This window comes from Filobasidium floriforme (genome assembly GCF_021052385.1).
Source record: "Filobasidium floriforme strain CBS 6241 chromosome Unknown HD553scaffold_6, whole genome shotgun sequence".
NCBI classification, from domain to species: domain Eukaryota; kingdom Fungi; phylum Basidiomycota; class Tremellomycetes; order Filobasidiales; family Filobasidiaceae; genus Filobasidium; species Filobasidium floriforme.
The window spans coordinates 384784-402676 of NW_025763627.1; the positions used below are offsets into that span (position 1 = coordinate 384784).

General features: G+C 53.1%; 5 protein-coding genes and 1 non-coding gene across 6 annotated transcripts; 1 reads left to right on the forward strand and 5 right to left on the reverse strand.

Moving 5' to 3' along the window:
- Positions 1–644: 644 nt before the first annotated feature.
- Positions 645–3024, reverse strand: HD553DRAFT_340486 (uncharacterized protein; the record flags this gene model as incomplete). Its single annotated transcript, XM_046182559.1, has 2 exons — positions 645–2442; positions 2528–3024. 2 exons carry the CDS (start codon positions 3022–3024, stop codon positions 645–647), a joined length of 2295 nt encoding a protein of 764 aa, XP_046038070.1.
- A 511-nt stretch (positions 3025–3535) lies between these two features.
- On the forward strand, positions 3536–5478 carry HD553DRAFT_307864 (RNA 3'-terminal phosphate cyclase/enolpyruvate transferase). Its single transcript, XM_046179472.1, has 5 exons — positions 3536–3786; positions 3864–4311; positions 4395–4520; positions 4594–4893; positions 4970–5478. Exons 1-5 carry the CDS (start codon positions 3582–3584, stop codon positions 5271–5273), a joined length of 1383 nt encoding a protein of 460 aa, XP_046038071.1. The 5' UTR covers positions 3536–3581; the 3' UTR covers positions 5274–5478.
- HD553DRAFT_340488 (uncharacterized protein) lies at positions 5366–7591 on the reverse strand (the record flags this gene model as incomplete). Its single annotated transcript, XM_046182560.1, has 7 exons — positions 5366–5684; positions 5746–6201; positions 6256–6338; positions 6400–6685; positions 6757–6848; positions 6909–7119; positions 7182–7591. 7 exons carry the CDS (start codon positions 7589–7591, stop codon positions 5366–5368), a joined length of 1857 nt encoding a protein of 618 aa, XP_046038072.1.
- A 1230-nt stretch (positions 7592–8821) lies between these two features.
- On the reverse strand, positions 8822–11004 carry HD553DRAFT_334401 (uncharacterized protein; the record flags this gene model as incomplete). Its single annotated transcript, XM_046182141.1, has 3 exons — positions 8822–9297; positions 9344–9427; positions 9597–11004. 3 exons carry the CDS (start codon positions 11002–11004, stop codon positions 8822–8824), a joined length of 1968 nt encoding a protein of 655 aa, XP_046038073.1.
- A 511-nt stretch (positions 11005–11515) lies between these two features.
- On the reverse strand, positions 11516–15853 carry HD553DRAFT_340490 (uncharacterized protein; the record flags this gene model as incomplete). Its single annotated transcript, XM_046182561.1, has 9 exons — positions 11516–12429; positions 12494–12625; positions 12687–12801; positions 12867–12943; positions 13010–13165; positions 13244–14231; positions 14302–15166; positions 15243–15695; positions 15786–15853. The coding sequence occupies 9 exons, from the start codon at positions 15851–15853 to the stop codon at positions 11516–11518; spliced, it is 3768 nt and encodes a 1255-aa protein (XP_046038074.1).
- Positions 15854–16625: 772 nt separating this feature from the next.
- On the reverse strand, positions 16626–16712 carry HD553DRAFT_t31. Its single transcript has one exon. It is a non-coding gene; the product is annotated as a tRNA-Ile (tRNA).
- Positions 16713–17893: the final 1181 nt, after the last annotated feature.

Sequence of the window (17893 nt, forward strand, 5' to 3'; positions counted from 1 at the left end):
GCAGATGCAAGAAGAAGCTCACAGGGAGCTTCATCAACCTCTTGACCCCAACGCTGTCTTCTCTCTCATCCCAGGGCCTGACACTGAAGCTGAAAATTCCAAGCTAGGAGGTTACACTGGTGGTGATAACAACGCTCCATCTGGCTTGACCTCTGACCAGAGCTACACAGACATGGGGAACAACCAATACAACCTCTACCAATTCTATGATCGACCGGCAACATCTTATCCTGCCGAGATCCTTTTAATCCTCAAATTCGATACTTCTTTCTGGTGGGACAAAATCTTGCCCGTCTTTCCAAAACTCGTCTTGCTGTAAGACTCATGGCTACGGCGCTGATGACTTACACTGACTACTCTTCACAAAAGTTGTGAATCATCATGAATCTCCCGTCTCCCAATCACGCATCTTCTGCCAAGCGGAACCTCCTGAATCTCCCGTCTGGCAATCAGGCCAGGTGCTACACCTACGCGGAATACTTGCATCAGATAGACTGGATGGCTAATCCCAAACAAGGCAGCATACTCGGGCAGGCCAGCAACAGCCGGACGAATCGTCACTCGAAGAGCGACGCAACATGATCCATTGATGTCATTATTTGACAGTATGTTAAACCCTCTGACGATTCATCGTCAACGCATGACTATCGACCACCTAGACAACTGAAATCCAGGTACATTCGGTCCTCGAGCTCGAACTTTTTGACCACCAGAGCCTCGACGCAGAGACGAGTCGATTCCGGTAGATCGTCACCATCGTCGTCGTCATGCTCCTCGTCATCATCGTCATCCCGCTCCTGATCCCGCACCTCGGCGTGTGAGAATGAGAGACTGAGATTGTCCATCGGCAGCGTGATTGTATCGGCCGGGGAGGGCAAGGGTTCGTCTGCCGGATCGTGATCATGTTCCACGGCGGGCTGTGAAGGCAAGGCGAAGACGGATGCAGTCTGAGGAGATCGCGTTCCAATCGTCTTTGATGGCGAGACGGCCAGATCCGTAGCTGTAGCGTCATGCCCGTCCCCGTCCTGGCCCTGCTCGTCACCCCCCGTCACCCGCCGAATGACACCCCTCAAGTCAAACCCCGTCTCTTCATCACTGCTTCCCACGCTTCCCGCCCCGAATCCAAACCCGCCGACACTCAATTCGCGTACGTCCGTATCGAATGGATCGCCTGTCCCATCGCCGCGCAAGAGATCCAGCCGGCGAGACTCTTTACGCTGACACCGGCGTTCATCGTCTCGTCTCTTCTTGCGGGCGCTCTTGGACGCTTTAGAGGGTGGCGGATGATCGTTAAAGGAGGGTCTCGTGTTCTGCTTGCGCGGTTGATGGTTGTTCGAGGCGGAAGCAGGCTCCCCGAGAAAGAAGAACCCGCTCGGATCCTCGTCTTCAGTATCCTCATCTCCACCTTCGTCCTGATCCTCCTTCTCTTCCTCACTATCGTCATTGACGGGCCGCTTGCCCAGCTCCGCCTCCTCAGGGTCCATATCAAACATCCCCCATCCATCCCCCTCATTCCCGTTCCCACTCTTTCCTACCGTCTTCCTCGCTCGCTTCCTCTCCCTTCTCTCCCTTCTGATCAGTTCCTTTTCCGCCTGCCCATACTCGCGCTTGGCTTTCCATTTCCCATCTGCCGTCGAAGCCAAGGCGTATTGAGCGAGGTTACGTTCTTTCCACGAGGCTGGCTGGGTGCCGGGTGCCGCGGCAGTGGGAGAATCGGATTGTTCGTGTTCAGGTCGAAGGACGGGCCAGTCTTCATCCGGACCGTATATGCGGCCGTTGACTTCCAGCGTGCGGACGGGTAAAGCGGCTTTGCGCACATCGGCGTCCATATCGACAGGATCGTTGGCGTTGCTCCCGACATCGGCACGGCACTCGACCTCTCGTCCATCCTGATCCTCCTGGCTCTCACTATCACTGTCATAGACCTCGCGCTTCTCCAACCGTTTCCTCTGCTTGGCCGTCAAGACCTGTCCATCATGCCCACGCGGCCCCAAACCATGCTTATTCTTGGTCTTATTTTTGTGTACCGCCGAGCCCCGTTGATTTCCAGTGAGGTTGGCTCGTCTCAGCTTTTCTTGCTGGAACTGCGTCAGGCCTGAACGTCTTCTTGGGGCTTTGTACGGACGCTCTCCATATCCTTCGGCATCCCCATCTCGTACCTCGTCCTTCCTGAGTTCCTTGTCCGCATATTTATCCTCGTCCTTCTCCCTTAAATCACGTGCACTTATTCCGACCCCTACACCCATCCCTAATCTCCCGCTCATGACCGGCGGGCTGGTCAACTTGACGACCCTGAGTACCATGACCGTCGCCCCCAGCTCGGCTGCCATCAGCTCCAGCGTCCTCAGGGATGTTTCCATTAGAGAGGGTGGGATTCCGACCAAGGTACCGTCGTCGAGGATGCCTAGTTCGTACATCGCTTCCCCGCCTCCTTCGGTGAGCCTACAATAGCAACAGGCACATCCGCCATGATCAAACGTTTAGCCACACGATTGTATGGAGATCATAGTTGAAGGCCCACACTCACCTCCACCGAAGCTGCGTCACGAGCCTCTCGAACCGTGCCCCTCCGATCTTGGCGTCCAACTTCAACTTGTACTCTATGTGCCCCGTCTTGTCCCTCTCGGCGACGAGCTTGGTGGTACTCCCATTCCGAGATGGGGAGAGGATGAGGGATTGCTGCGAGTGCGGATGACGGAGTCTGGGAGGTGATGAAGGTAAATGTGGCTCGGTGCTGGATTCAGAGATGTATGATGTGCTCGAGGCCGAAGTAGAAGACATGGATATGGAGGACCGGGACATCCGGGACATTCCCCCTTGTTGCTCTTCATCCGATTGTTCAGGTTCATCCTTCGGTTCCCTCAAAGGGGTCCTCGAGGAAGCGTTACTCGTCCCCATCAACAACGGACTAGGAATGGGCGAGACCTTGATGTTGATACTAGGGTCCGATAGAGCTTGTTGCCATGGTGAAGGATACCGAGGCGATTCTCCGGTATACCGGCGTTCGCCGATCATGCCGGGCATCTGTGTTTACGATTGATATCGAGGTCGAGTTGACGTGTACTTATGGTAGGTTGTTCCGTGTCGCGGATTTAGGTTTAGTGGGGTTCGTTTTGCCTTTTTGCTGTTTTTATGCTGTCAGGGGTGACCTTAATGGGTTGTTGTAATGTTGTGCCTCTACGTTCGTATTCGATAGTGATTCATCAAGTTGAGATGAGCGACGCAGGTCTTGATCATCCTAGGTGGTGCGATAAGGGATCCAGCAATCTGGCGCTGACAGGATCAAATACCTTGTTCAGTATATAGAACGATCAGGTGGGTGACCTGTGTGACTGGATGTGTATCTAATCGAGAGAAGAGGAGATGCAAGATGATAGTTGAAGAGGAGATTGCCACGACGACGACCACTTGACTCGGCGATCGACGGTCAAGGAGTCACGTGACCTTGCTACGAAAGTTGGTTCATCAGACCTCACCGGCTTCAAACTGATCTTTGAGAATCCTATATCGTTATCCACATCTTCAACTCGACCTACTATCACACCCAGATACCTCATTCTAGACGCTTTAAAACGTGCAACATGCCATCACTATCCTCGAAAAGCAAGCCCGCGGCAACATCAGGAGCTCCTCCTAAAAACGCCTCTCTCAACTCGTCTGGACGCAAGATCATCCGGTATCGCGGGCATCAATACTTGCGACAACGTCTGATCCTATGTCTGTTATCGGGAAAGAGCGTCAGGATAGATGGAATCAGAGAGGATGAGGTGGAAGTCGGTTTAAAAGGTGAGCGCAGTTCAGGCTTGTTAAGAGAAAGTGACGTTACAACAGCTGATACCGGGACGTCGATTTTGATACCTAAGACTACGAGGTCTCCCTCCTTCGTCTCCTCGAAAAGATCACCAACGGCACGACGATCGAAATCTCCTACACCGGAACAACAGTCCTCGTCCACCCCGGTCTCCTCCCCGGCGGTTCCTACACCCACACCTGTCCCCTCACCCGCCCCATCGGCTACTTTCTAGAAACCCTCCTCGTGCTCGGCCCATTCGGGAAACGTCCCCTAGAAGTCCGACTAGAGGGGATAACGGGGGAAGAAGGCAGGGATATGAGCGTAGACATGTTGAGGACGGTCGGGTTGCCGACGTTACACCTTTTTGGGGTCATCGAGGGGCTGGAGTTGCAGATCAAACGACGCGGGGCGGCCCCGTTGGGAGGTGGGATGGTCGTTTTCAAGTGTCCCGTGGTGAAGAATGTCAAGACGCTAGATTTCGTGGATCCCGGTAGGATCAAGCGGATACGAGGTATCGCGTGAGTCGCCTTGTGCCTCTGTCTCGTTTGTTTGTGAGGACGACTCGGGAGGATTGATTTTTGGACGTTTTGGCATTAAACAGGTACTCGACCCGAGTCTCACCGCAATTCGCCAACAGGATGGTCGAGGCCGCTAGATCAGTATTGAACCGATATATCCCGGACATTTACCTATACACCGACGTCTACAAGGGAGAGGAGAGCGGCAAGCGAGTCCTCAATCATAATCTTGTAACACTCCCCTGTCACAGCTATTAACTGAGAGGAACCCGTACGATACAGATCACCCGGTTACGGTCTAACGCTCTTATCCCAATCGACCACCTCGGCCCTCCACACGGCAGAGACCATCTCCATCCCCGCCACCTCCCGCGCAAACCCTTCCGACCACTCCACCCCCTCCTCCGAACAAGCCTTTCAGACCCCTGAAGACCTGGCTCTCAACGCGGCGAGGGCCTTGCTGGAGCAAGTCAGCCGGGGTGGATGCGTGGACGAGTCTTACCAGTGGCTGGTCTGCATGTTGATGGTCCTCGGGAGCGAGGATGTGGCGAGGTGTAGGATGGGGACGTTGACGCCATTGACGTGAGTGATACACATTCTAGAGGAGTTCGGAGCGGCAAGTCCCTCAGGCGCTGATTGCTGTGCGACGACTGGGTAGCGTTCAATGGTTACGCGACATCAACGACTTTTTCGGAGTCAGGTTCAAGATCACGCCGATCGCTCAGCATCACGCTGGCAATATCAAGCAGACGGGTCCCAACGAAAACAAGGGCGAGAACAAGGATGGCAGCGAGAGCGACAATGACGAGGATGATGAGGAAAACGAGCGGACCATCGGCGGGATCAAGGTCAAGGGGGTCGTTGACAGCCAGAACGACAAGGTGAAACGGCTGGTACCGGACGAGGTCATGGTCAGCTGCGTCGGGATTGGGTACGGCAACATCAACAGGAGCACGGCATAAGAACGTGGCTTCTGGGAGGGCTTGTATCGTATCGTATTCTATTCCTTCTTTTGGCATATATGGTGGGGCGCAGGTTGTATCGACATTCATGTTTATAGTTCCGGGGATAACGGCTTGCATCGGCCGATCTCGAAGCATCGACCGATGACATCCAGGCGGTTTTGAGGGATGAGCTCGGATCCTCGAGATGTTCGGATTCGTTCGGCGTGACGATGCCAATCGAAAAGCATCAGGTCGTCGACATCATTTCGAACGGCCGACCAGGTCATGTCATCTGGAATATACCGATCGATAGGCTTCGAAGCGGCTTGGGAGACGAGATCGAGGAGCTGCTGCGGGTCGTCGTCATGTTGATATGTGTAGACGTAGGGTGGGCCGATAAGCGAGGCCGGACCGTGTTGAGCGTATTCGCTGCAAACCCGCAAGGATCGTTAGAAACGGCCGTGATGAGGTTTGTGCGGTCTATACGTACCCGTTGAAGAGGTTATACCCCTGATACACCTCCTCCGGGTCCGCGAAGTAGGGCAGGACCACGGGAGTTCCTTGACACAGGCTGGTATAAATCGACGGCGAGATGTAAGGCCGACCAATTCCGAGCATCACCTTGCTCTTGCCGACCTCGATCTCGAACTGATCACGCGACAGAGGGGCTATCGGTGTAACACCTTGAGGAACGGTATAGTTGAGCCATCCTCGCGCTCCATCTTTTCTGTCTGTGGCAACGGAGACGGCCTCCAACCCAGTCTTCTGTTGAAAGTCTACCCATACGCTTTCAGGCGGCGCTTTACGCTTGTCGTAAAAGTATTCGGCCAGTTTGGCCAGCACGAACACCCGATCCAGCTTTTGTGCCGGAGGAGTCAGAGGGACCGCCGAACATTCCCTTTCGATAGAGTACGGCATGAAAGTGTGATTCGGGTAGCTGAACGGACTGTGAGGTGGTGGTTAGCCGGGACTTCATTCGCCTCATGAAAGTGCAACGTACGAGATGGTCCATTCGGGTCCTAGCGGGTTCCACGAAAACCCGTCTGGGACCGGCCAGTATCCTTCCCCTGTCTTGGTTCCCCACTGGATTCCACAGCTTAGTGTCACTTCTCGTCTCATTCCGCGAAGACACTCCCGCACTCACCCAAGTCAAGACGAAAAGCTTGTGAAGCGGGATCGTGCCACGAGCTCTTCCGGTACCTCTAGCCGCCGCCTCATCCAGCTTCTCAAGCTCTTTCTGAGACCACACCCATTTTTGAAGGTCGCCCTCTTGATTCCCCTGCATCCCTTCGGTACGGATAGGGTCCCCGTTGGCGCTGATCTGGAGATCGGGGAACAAGGAGCGAGTGGGCCGGAAGTCCTCAGCCGAGAGGCAGAACGGGTCCGACATGCATGTGAGCATGATCTTTTCGTCGATGAACAAGTGAGAACTAGTATATCGAAGCAATTACGGTGAGAGATCAGGACATTTTCGGCAACGATCCGGTCAACGATAACTCACATCAAGTCCGGGATCTCGGCGTGAGCTTGAATCATGCCTTCGTATTCCGAGGTAGACAGTACCGTATAGCCTTGCTCTTCCAAGGCATCGATCTGTTCCCAGTTTCGTTTCAGCTTTCCAGAAGGAATAAGTGAGCTATGATGTAGACTGACCATACTGGCTGTCCAGATAGCTTCCCCTGACAAGCCGGCCTTGGTGAAACCCATCGTCCAGAACCACCAGTGACCGATGACAATCTTGGTGGTTTTCAAGCTGCATGAATTGTCGCCGTATGTTTGCGGTTCCGGAGAAAGCGGTCTCAACAGACATTTTCGCAATCGATCGAGAGCGGCGGTGTTCTTTTCCTCTTGATCTTTCCAGGTGCTAACGAGAGAAGAGACGTCTGTGAGCTGGATTTTCTTGCCCATACATAGATCGCTTCTTACCTGAAGCTTTTGTGCGGTTCCCAAGCGTCCAGCTGATGCAGTAACCTCAGTCTCCAACAGGCTTGCTCTTTGTTGCCTTCCAGCTCGAACTCTTCTGGAATGTTCAGGTTTTCGCACCGATCGTCCCGGACATTCCAGGTAAACAGGTCCTTGCTGCCTTGCGGCTTGAACAACTCGGCATGCCACGAGGCCGCTATTCTGGGGTCCTTGTGATCCTCATGACGGCCTATGAGAAAGTTTCCGAGTCTTCCAGGCTCATTCTGTGGGAGATACGATCCACGGTAGAGATTCGGAGCGCGCCCGAGATGTAGAAGAGTCCCCGCGACGACGAGGATGACCAAGAATCGATAGGAACGAACGAGCCGTTGCAGGCGTTTTCGAGAAGTAGCCAAGGTCGAGGTCATGGGCATGATGATAGATGCTGCTGAAAAGTATCCTGCAAAAAGACTCGAGGTCGAGACCGGGCAAAGGAAGGTCGATGAACTTTCGTCTACATGAGCGATACAAAGTCTTTTTGTCGACCTCATCGGGGGGACATCATCATTTGTTTCCGCGGAATATGCTTCCGATCAGACGCGCGTTTCAGGTGACACGGCTTGCTCTTTTGTTCTCGAAGTCGCTTGTTCGGCTTGTTCGTGCCGAATTGTGTTCATCGTATCCCGACGCAGCTTCAAGTGATGAACGTGGCTTTCGAATACAGATACATTGCTAGGTCAGGAATTTTAATCTATTCCGGACATGATGACGAACGGATTGGCGCAAGCGCTTTCGTTTACGAGCACGGCCTCCAAAGCTTTTGGCGTTCGCAAGCAGGAATTTGACAAGAAGCACCCTCGCCTCAGAACGATTGTCCGGAAAGCAGCTGTGATGATAGCATGGCGTATAATGCTAGTAACCGATAACACTAATACTACTCCCTTTCAGTCGGAAACGAGCAAGGAAAGGCTTGGCCGTGTGGAATTGCTTGGTAACATCTCGATCATTGCCCACAGCTTCGGCTCTCCCTGATGGCTGATGCCTGCATTACGTCTGTCTACAATGCAGTACGGTTTATAGATATATTGTTCTAACGACGGCCTTCTCGACGCCTAACATATGCCCTCCCGGCCCACCATCAAAGTCCGCTCGATACTATTCGGGTACATGTTGTACAGTGGGAGTTTCTTTCACCTCGCCAATCGCTATATGCGTTGCGCAATCACTGAAGTGTGCGTCAAAGCCGATAAACCTATCCCCCAGAGACATATCACTCGGGTGGCTAGATCTTCGACCTTACGAGGTGTTGCATACGGCAATGACATGGTTTACTAGAATATTTCTGGTGGTTTTCGAAGAGATGAGATTTGCCAAGCAAAAGGGGGCGAAGACAACGTCCTCCAGAAAAAGTGATAAGATGGCGTACAATATCTTAGCTTGTCGAAGCTATGACGTTCCAAGGAAACGAATGCGCGCTCATGGTACGTGTCGAGTCACTATAGGAAAGGTAGGGAAGGTCTATGGTTGCGGCTGTGATTAGATCTCGCATACCGCAACATCGCCCGCGGTAATCGATGGATTCGGTCAGATCACATAATTCATTCGTGTATATGCAATTTTATATAGATAATCTACGTGTATAATAGTGCTGATCGATTTCGTTCTCATTCCCGCTCAAAGATAGCCGGACCGAGCACGAATTCCTCGAGCACGAATTCCTCTGGTACCGGCCGTCCTTCGATTACCGAAGCGCTCCTCGTACGCCGACCCAGTCTGTCGATTCTGAGGTCGTATTTGATTGCACCACCGAACCTATCGACTTTGATGTTCTCCCCTTGTTGATGAGTTACCTCTACACGGTGTACTCCAGGCACAGGTGGAAGGATTATGAAACTCATCTTCATCTTGATCGTCAGGATCGAGACGATCGGTAGCAACCCGATGGTGATGGTCCTCTTGTACTTGGCGACGAGAGATGCAGTAAAGCTGTTTGCCGCCCCCTCTCTTTCTATGTTGCCTCCATCCGTGTTCTCATTCGCAACCGCAGCGGTATTGAGAAGAATTTCATACTGATGTTTGAATCTTCCCCCTTGTCGATTCCCGCCAGTCTCAACTTCGGCACATTTGTAGTAGAGAGTATCTGCATGGGAAGTGATCCCTCCAGAATTAGGTATTTCCTGACTCACAGCCGCATCCACGGATGGACTGGCCCCCAGATGTACTCCCATGGTGCGCGAAGTTGTGCCGGGTCGGTTTGACGTAAGAGCCGGCTGCAAGGTATGAGCAGCCGTATGTCGATAAATGCATCGTTAGTGTTCTGCTAGGATTCGCGCTTCGTTCGAACCAGACTAACCTGTAGCTCTGTATCATCAGTAAGTCATGGGTACAGGATCAGATACACTTGGAGATCCGAGCGATATAAAAATAGAAAAGACTTACGCCAATCCTCGACCGATCCTCGGAAGCTGTCCGCGAGCACGTATTTGAACGAGAACTTATCGACTTTGTTCCGGTTGGTGATATCGGTATTGGAGCCAGCCGTCACCCAGCAATCCGAGATAAAGCTTAGGTTGTTGCTTGGATTCATCTTGATTTGCAAGTATACATCTTCAAGTTCACTTCTATAGGAGCATGTGTAGCTTGCAATCGGTGCTGTATTGTTGGAACCGTCGTTCGATGTTACGATGTCCGACTCTCCGGCCGAGTCTCCGGCTGCTGCCACGGTCAAATCGTTGGTGGCCCCTCCAGTATTCAGTTCGTCGACCGCTGTGGAGCTCGATTCGACCCCCTCGTCGGTCGTACCACCGTCTGCGATTTTTGGGTCCTGCACATATAGGATCGGGACAGGCGATCTATCTACGAGCATCTCGATAGCCTCCTGAACAGCTGGCGAGAATCGAGTCTCTGTTCTTGGCTGATATTCTCCAACAAAGATGACCTCTTTTGCCCGAAATGATTTGATGGCGTCCCAAGCATCCGTACAGGTGAGAACCGAGTCCTCCAAGATGCTGCATGTGCAAGACAACCCAAGTTCACCCAATAGCTGTAGTAGTCCCTTTTCGTTCAGCAAGAAGTCGAGTGCCGTTGTCGCTTCAGTGCGCTGAATGTCGACCCGTAAAACTGCGTCCTGTTCGATACTGCTATCGTCCTCCTTCGCCGATGTTGAGCTCCTTGCGTTCCAGAGGATGGCGACAATCAACTCTCTCTTGAACAACTTGTTCACATGAGACTGTTTCTCGAGTGGATCCATCTGTCCATACTGCATGTCCCCATGATTGCTTAGATATGAGAGAAGGCTAATGTAAGCCAACCTTTGCTCGTCTAGCATTGGACTAGGAGATCGATTTCGAATAGATGCAACACCGATCGTGGCTACGATCACGGCCATTACCGCCACCGCTCGGAGAACAGTGTCATTGGCGATAGCCAGTGCGAAAGCACCCAGTCCTATTCCTAGCCCGAGTAGCTCTGCAGACTTGGTATGGGCCTCCCGATAGGCCATCAATTCTCCATGCACCGTGAAGTTGTGCTCTGTGATCATTTTGATAGCCATCGATTTGAGGTGGTCGGGGACCCGAGAAATTGCGTCGTGCTCGATTTGTTTGTCGTCGTCCTTCGCCGATGTCGATCTCCGGGCAAGGATGTAGGCACCTAGGAATAGCTCAAGAACTTGTCGTTCACCTGAACCCTCGAGAAGTCTTCTCAACTCGCAAGAAAGTTCCCAAAGCTTCTGCTTGGTGTCGGCGATCTGTCTGTCCTTGTCAAGTGCGGTCCTTCTAGGTAACAACGAGGCCAGGTCGAACGGGTTCTCGTCGGAGTCGAAGAAGGTCTCGTCGAAGTCATCCATGTTGATTGTGAACTGTAAGGTCGAGGGGCTAGTCTGGTCTGACCTGGGTGGGGTTCGAAACCCGCCATCTCTTGATTCCCAGCCCGAATCGAATGGATTTATGGATACGGTCGAGCGAACGAGCGAGATGTCGATCGATGGGCTGATTGGATCCTTGTCATTTTATTTGTAGCGCTACGCTATCTGCGCTTCCATTACGGGCCCTTGTTGTGGACTGTTCGACGAATTCGCGGTTCAACAGGTATCAAGCCCTTTTGGAGTCTGTGATAGGCTCTCGGATAGGAAATACAACGTGCGATGAGCAGACAGTCCGTAGTGATCACCACAGCGCCACAGTGCGGAATCAGCAATCATCATCGATTCGACGCGCTTGTTCGAGTTCGGATAGTCGGTCGCATGCCATTATTCGTCAAATTCGTAGTCACAAGATTCATCAGAGGCTCAGTCGTTATTATTCACAATTCCCAAAAAAAAAAACCAGAAAGAAGGCCGTGATAGCACGGGTCACGCGCTACCCAACGATCCCATCGAGGCGGTGCCAGCGTTGTAGGTCGGAGACTTCCATTCGTCCGATTCCGTGCGCATCATCCAGTAGCCAGAGGGTCGGATTAGGCGCGATGAGAGAAGGCGGGTATAGGGTATGAAGGGCTTTTTGTGTCAGCGGGTCGAAAGTGCTGGTCGATGTAGAGGCGGTCATGCCAGAGGTGGAAGTGGATAGGCTGAGAGGAGGCAAAATGTGGGGTTGGTCCGGATGAAGGTTGTGACTTCCGAGTGCCGCGGCTTTGCGAGTGTCTACGGTGTCGTCCACAGCCTCGGTTGGCAGAGGCAATCTACTTGCAGATGGAGCTACATCCGCCTCCCCGCTAGTCGTGGGAGCCAATGCAGCGATCATCTCGAAGATGGAGGCGTTGGAGCGACGTCTCGTGCGGGGATCATCCTCATGCGTCAAAGGCTGCGATTCGGTGGCGTCGGTAGGTTGCGCATCGTGCTCTGATCCCGCGACGAGGAGCTCGCGTTCGAAGCGCGCAGTGGACGAGGTGTCCTTCTTGGCACCAATCTTTCTCTGCCTGATCTGATAAACCATTTCGAACAGCAGCGGAATTACCACCGAGACTACCAAGGCGATAGCTCCGAGCGTCCATTCCCGGCGACCCAAGAGGACCAACCCGAACAGGAACGGGATGAGGCCCGTCAACCAGCCCGATATCCTAAGCGCTATGATGGCCAGTAGTCCACCAGAGTTGCCGTGCCAATCTACGTGGATATAGGCTGACAGGTAGCGGTAAGCTACAAACGCCAGCAGAAGGAAGAGTAGTAGTGGCGCAGCCATCAGAGGAAAGACGGGTAGGTAGACCATGGTGATAGCCAAGGCATATAATCCGGTGGCCAGTAAGATTGCTGGGTCGATGGCTCTTGGTTGCAGGGCTGCGATGCGCACGGATAAGGATCAGCAGCGCACAAGAACGCTCGCCATCGGAGCGTAACGAACCTCGGAACCGCTGTCTCGGCGTCAACATGGCTCTCTTTTTCATGAATCTGCTGAACAATCGCGCCGGCTGCAGTAAAGCAAGCCCAGGTACGATGATGGCCATGTTTAAAAGCAAGCAAAACAGGTTCCAGGCTAAAGTCCAAAAGGTAGAGGTCAGTGCCATTGATCTGTTCGTCATCATTTTAGCGCTTACAGAAAAAGATGCTGCCGTCGGCGATATGCCGTCCGGTTTGAACGCCGTCGTCAATATGCTCAGTCGCATAGATCAAAGAGGCAGCGAGGATAGGCCAAAAACCACCAGCAAGGATCTACGAGTTAGTTCAATCGTTGTTAGCGCTTGGTAATGCACGGTTCTGCTGATCGACACACTCACGAGCATCACGGTCAAACCTTTGAAGGCGATGATCCTTTCTTGAGCATATGTAATGCTACCTGACAGCTTGGCCATTTCTACCGAGCGGAAAGGAGGGATAGTTTGATCAGAGGATTCTTTAGGGACGACAGTATTCGACTCACTCTGAATACCATATCCCGCAGCCAACAAAATCAAGCTGATCGCCAATGCTGGAACGACACCCTCGGCCAGGCCGGAAGCAAGACCATTGTCCCGAGCTAGAGGGCCGAAAAATTTGAGGTAATGGAATAGCCCAGGAGCTGATGCGACCGCTAGCCCTACGAAGGGTGTCACTGCGGAGGCAACGTTAGCTCGGGCCTTTCCAGCGGTCTGCGGTCTCAAGACGGGGAACTTACCTAGGACACATGCAGCCGCAGTTAACAAGAATGTGGCCACCCAGAAGCCGAACGCAGAGCCGTTGGAGCGTTGAAGCCGGGCCCACTTGATCGATTCTCGACTGGCTCCGACGATCTTGGTAGCGTGGTGCAGGTGCAGACCGCTGCCAACGACAAGCAGTCCGACGACGCCTTGGCCTCGAGCCATGCTCTCGTAAGTCCTGCTTTGGGCTTCAGCGATATCGTCGTTGAGTTGGATGAGCTGCGGCCTGTATCTTTTGATGTCTTGATAATGACTACCGAGGTCCAGTGGCGAGACTCCCGAGTTGGGTCGGATGATGGGTTGATGTCCTTGCAAGATTTCAGGATCCTCGGAGACCATTGCGAACGATGGGTTGGTGCGTTTGCGAGGAGGCGGGCGGCGAAGACTTCCGCCGGTACTGATCGGTTGATAGCCTACCGGCTGACGAGGCTTGGGCGGCACAACAGGCGGGTCGGGCAGGAGAGGATCCTCTACGTTGCCTCCGCGATCGGGACTCATGGAGTGCCTTGTTTCGTCCGGAGTAGGGAAACGAATCGAGTCGGCCTGGGAGAGGGGTCGGGGAATAGGGTCAACCGGATAGTCGCTGAGGTCAACCCTAGACCTGCTACCGTGACCCATCATCGAGCTTTCCGTGTCGGGAGTGACGGGCATGGCTTGTGGTTCCAGTTGTCCCGTCGTACCGATCCTCAGATCTGCGCCGACGGGCAAGTCGGTAAACATGCCCGACGATCGCTGGACTTCGAGAAAACGGCTTCCGACGACCCGAGTTGTGACTTGCTCGGTGAACGTCGGTATGGCCTCCTGATCGTCCTCTCTTCCCACCTCGGTGATCCTCGGGATCAGGTCATCGGATGTCGAGGGGACTGCTGGCAGAGGCCTGAGCTTGTAGAACGTTTTGGGAGCCACATACTGCGTGGGCGCATTGACCCCGCCCGAGTCGCGTTTCGTCGAGGCGTGGCGGCGTTTCTAGCGACAAAGAAGGCGTTAAGTCAGTACGATCGTTCCTCAGCAATCGGATTCCGAGCATAATATTCACGGGGAGGAAACTCGCCCGTTTCTCGGTGGGGGGTGTAGGTTCCTTCTCCGTCTCGGTCTCGGGTCTGTTGGCCATCGGGTTGGCTTTGAAAGACTGGATGTATCGAGTCTGTGCCGTTTCTAGCTTTTCCAAGACCTCTTGACGCTGGCCGATGAGTTTGTCCAGGTGAAGCGTGTCAGGTACAGCATAGATGGCGCGGATCCGACCATTGCGGACGGGTTTCTCCTCGGGATCATCGCTGGATCCATCCAAGAGGCCATACTTGCCAGCCAGCGCCATGGCTTGCTTTTCGCTGACGGTCGTTTGCTTCGGTCCGGCGCGCTTGAAACGGATCCACCAGATCTCTTCCCCGTCACAGGCCTCGTCTAGCCAGCGTTTCCTGAATCCCAGCAACGAGTTCATGGCTTTTGCTACGGTCAGCCAGGCGGGAACGACCATGAAACAGCAGGTGATGACCAAGAGGATGATCAGGCGAACTCTGGCGTTGTGGACAGCGGGTCGGATGGTGGATGGCAGGACCCGGAGTACCAGAGACGAGCTCGATGACATGGATGGCGAGTCAGGCGAGGGGTCGAGGCTGTTCAAGAGTCGCATTAAGGATAGGTCGGTGTGAGAACCGAGTCTGCCGCCGAATCGACTTCTAGGTGACGTCTGATCGAGGCAGGGTGTGCCGACGAGGAAGAGTGGGAGTCCGGCAGCCAGGGCGACTAACCCGACGAGCGAGGTCAGCTTGATGGCGGTCACAATAGGAACCATAGCGAGGTAGTTGTCGGCCGAAGGATCGTTGGCTTTGCGATGGGTCGCCATGAAGGAGAAGATCGGGGATAGGGCGAACACGGAGAGGAATCCGGGGAGGGATGGTGTTCTACAGGATGCAGGATCCGGCGTCAACGATCGAATCGGCTTGGACAAGTGGGCTGTGGGATCATAGTCGGACTCACTTGTCTGTCACCAAGCTCGCTCTCGGCTGGTAAAGCGTCGCCAACGACTTTTTACCCCTCAAGATCGCCCACAACGCCCAAATGAGCGCTCCAAACAGCAGCCCGAGCACCAGCGAGCTGATTGTTCCCGCCGTCTGCCAATCCCATTTCCCTGCACACGAGACCGACGCGGACGGGTCTGACGAGTCGAACCTGGATGGCATGGTCGCCGTTGGCGTGGGGAAAGATATCGCACTGGCTGTAGCGGCAACGGGAATACCAGTGGTAATGGTAGCCGTTTGCGAGAGCGAGGTGATGACCGGGATGGATGCGGTCGACGTGGACAGCAGGGAGGCTGACGAGAGACTCTGTTGTAGGGCTAGACAGGCAGGCTGAGTTGCCCAAACGCTTGCGGGAGGGTCGACGGGTCCGGTAGAGGCTTGTCGGTCGTAGACGGATTGAGATTCGGTGAACCTGCGAAAGCGTAAGAGGGTCAAAGGATGACGAGATCAGATCTTGGAAAGGGCTACGACGTAACCCAATACTCGCCATGACGCCGTGTACCAATCTCCTTCCCATGAAAGCGTCTCTCCGGCTCCCGCGCAGGCCGTATAGAAGTGACGTTTCTCCATTCGAGGACCTTTGTTTGTAGACGTGCAGGAGAAGATCAGGGGTGGATCAAGGTCGCGGCCAAAGGAGGCTGTGTAGCGGCAGTTGATGGGCCAAAGTCGTGAAGGTCGAATGACGCCTTGATTGCTATTGTTCTAGATTCGTAACGAGTGTGACAGGGTGTGAGACGTAGTCTGGTAGGGTGTAGGGCGAAGACGTTCGCCAGTAGCTAGTCGCAAGAAAGAAAGGAATGTCGTGTCGAATCGAAAGAGGTTGATCCCCTTTAATTCGACGATGGGTTCTGACAGCCGGCTCAACCCGGTCGATGGGTTCAGGGCCTGGTCTGGCCTAGACCCTCGAGTGTTTGTCAGGAATGTGACGTAGAGCTGATGCGTTGCGATCAAGAAGTGGAAAGGGTGAGGCGATCGGATTAGGGGTTATTGATGAAAGTTTCGAAGTGCAAGAGAGTTGCAAAGTGGATTGTCGAAAGCTGATCACTCCCTCCCATGTGATGCATGATGGCGGATCCAAATGCCGCGCGCGAACAAAAGAGACGAGATGATGAAACGCGAAATAGGACAGTCAGGAGCGAAGGGCGATGAAGACGAGACCATGGCGGCCGCATCATCATGCGCGCGGGCGCATCGCTCGCAAGGGCTAGTCGCTAGTGTCAGCGCATGATAATGAAGCTAATCGCCTGTCAAATTAGGGGGAAAACCGATACCGGCAGGAAAGAGGAGAAACGCGCAGGTTTGAAAAAAAAGGCCAGAATGCGGAAAGATCGGCAAAAATGAGTTTTCCCGGTGGGGGTTGAACCCACGATCGTCGTGAAGCATAAGGTTACCACATAAGCACGAAGCCGTACCACTTGGCCACAGGAAACTTTACTTAGCTATAGAATTGTGTTGATATATGTTGTCAAGAATACGGCGCTGAGTCAATATGTCCTGATCGTTGCAACTTCAGCCTGTCACCCAGGTGTCCTGAAGGCATCACATTCGACAGCAAAAGGGCAACAACACCGCCCCATTTTGTCTCTGGTGAAGCTCTATACAGCTTTACTTCCTGAACTTCTCTCGTCGCTGCCGTAACAAGCCTGAGGTCATCCCATAGAGGAGGCAGATGGTATGCGACCGGATTAAAGTGAAGAGATCGGATCTTATCATCTATAACCGGTGCAGATGGCAGTGAACGAAAAGATCCAGTTCAAGGTTGGAAGGCTGTAGTATTAGTGTTATAGCGACGCGCACGTACGCCGGACTCGAGTCGTACCAACTCCGCCGGAGTTGTTCAAGAAGCATATCATATTGTATCACTTCTCTTCTCGTTGTAGTATATAGTCTTTCATCTGTTAGTACATCTATATACCCTAGTCCTACGTTCTACATCACTCCCGGATATGTCCTCACAGGTATACATCGAGCCGGTCTTCCCTGGAGCCTTCTCGATGCCTAACAATTAGCCTATCTACTAGCTAATGGGAACAGGGGATACCTACCACCAGGTGTATGTCACAGGAGAGCTAGCTGCGTAAGCAAAGGGCAAAGTAAGGCGCAGTAGAGTACTTTACTGTGGAGAACGGTTCATAAGGGTGGCTAACCGTCAGGATAATGACCTTTACTCTTGTAAGATAGTGAAGTATCGGAGAGATGTAACATTGCAAGGTTCAGGACAGGGATGATAGACGAATCGACAAAAGTCAAAACCAAAAACATGGAACGATATCCGACTTAGACAATACACTGGCGATTGAAAGACAGTGAGGATTGACCGCTGACATTCTCCACCTTGCCAAAACATTGGTGGACAATTCACCAAGATGAGAAGGACATAGGACAACCTCAACATCGAAATTGGAAGCACAGCGTGCCATCCTTGTTGACTTACACTAGCAAGGACAAAAGACAATTTGTTGGACGATTGTTGGGGATGTATGAACAGAGAAACAAGCGCAGTACATATAGCTTGATAGGATAGCAGAACAATTGTGGTTGTATCCTTTTGACTAGAAGTTCAAGCTCGTTATCACATTCAAATCTTAGCATACGCTAGACAAAGAGGTT

Bases quoted from the DNA above. Each gene is read 5' to 3' on its own strand.
- HD553DRAFT_307864 (XM_046179472.1), top strand. From the start codon at position 3,582: ATGCCATCACTATCCTCGAAAAGCAAGCCCGCGGCAACATCAGGAGCT. The intron at 4,312-4,394 runs GTGAGTCGCCTT...GGCATTAAACAG, and splicing joins AAGCGGATACGAGGTATCGC to GTACTCGACCCGAGTCTCAC. The intron at 4,894-4,969 runs GTGAGTGATACA...ACGACTGGGTAG, and splicing joins GGGACGTTGACGCCATTGAC to CGTTCAATGGTTACGCGACA.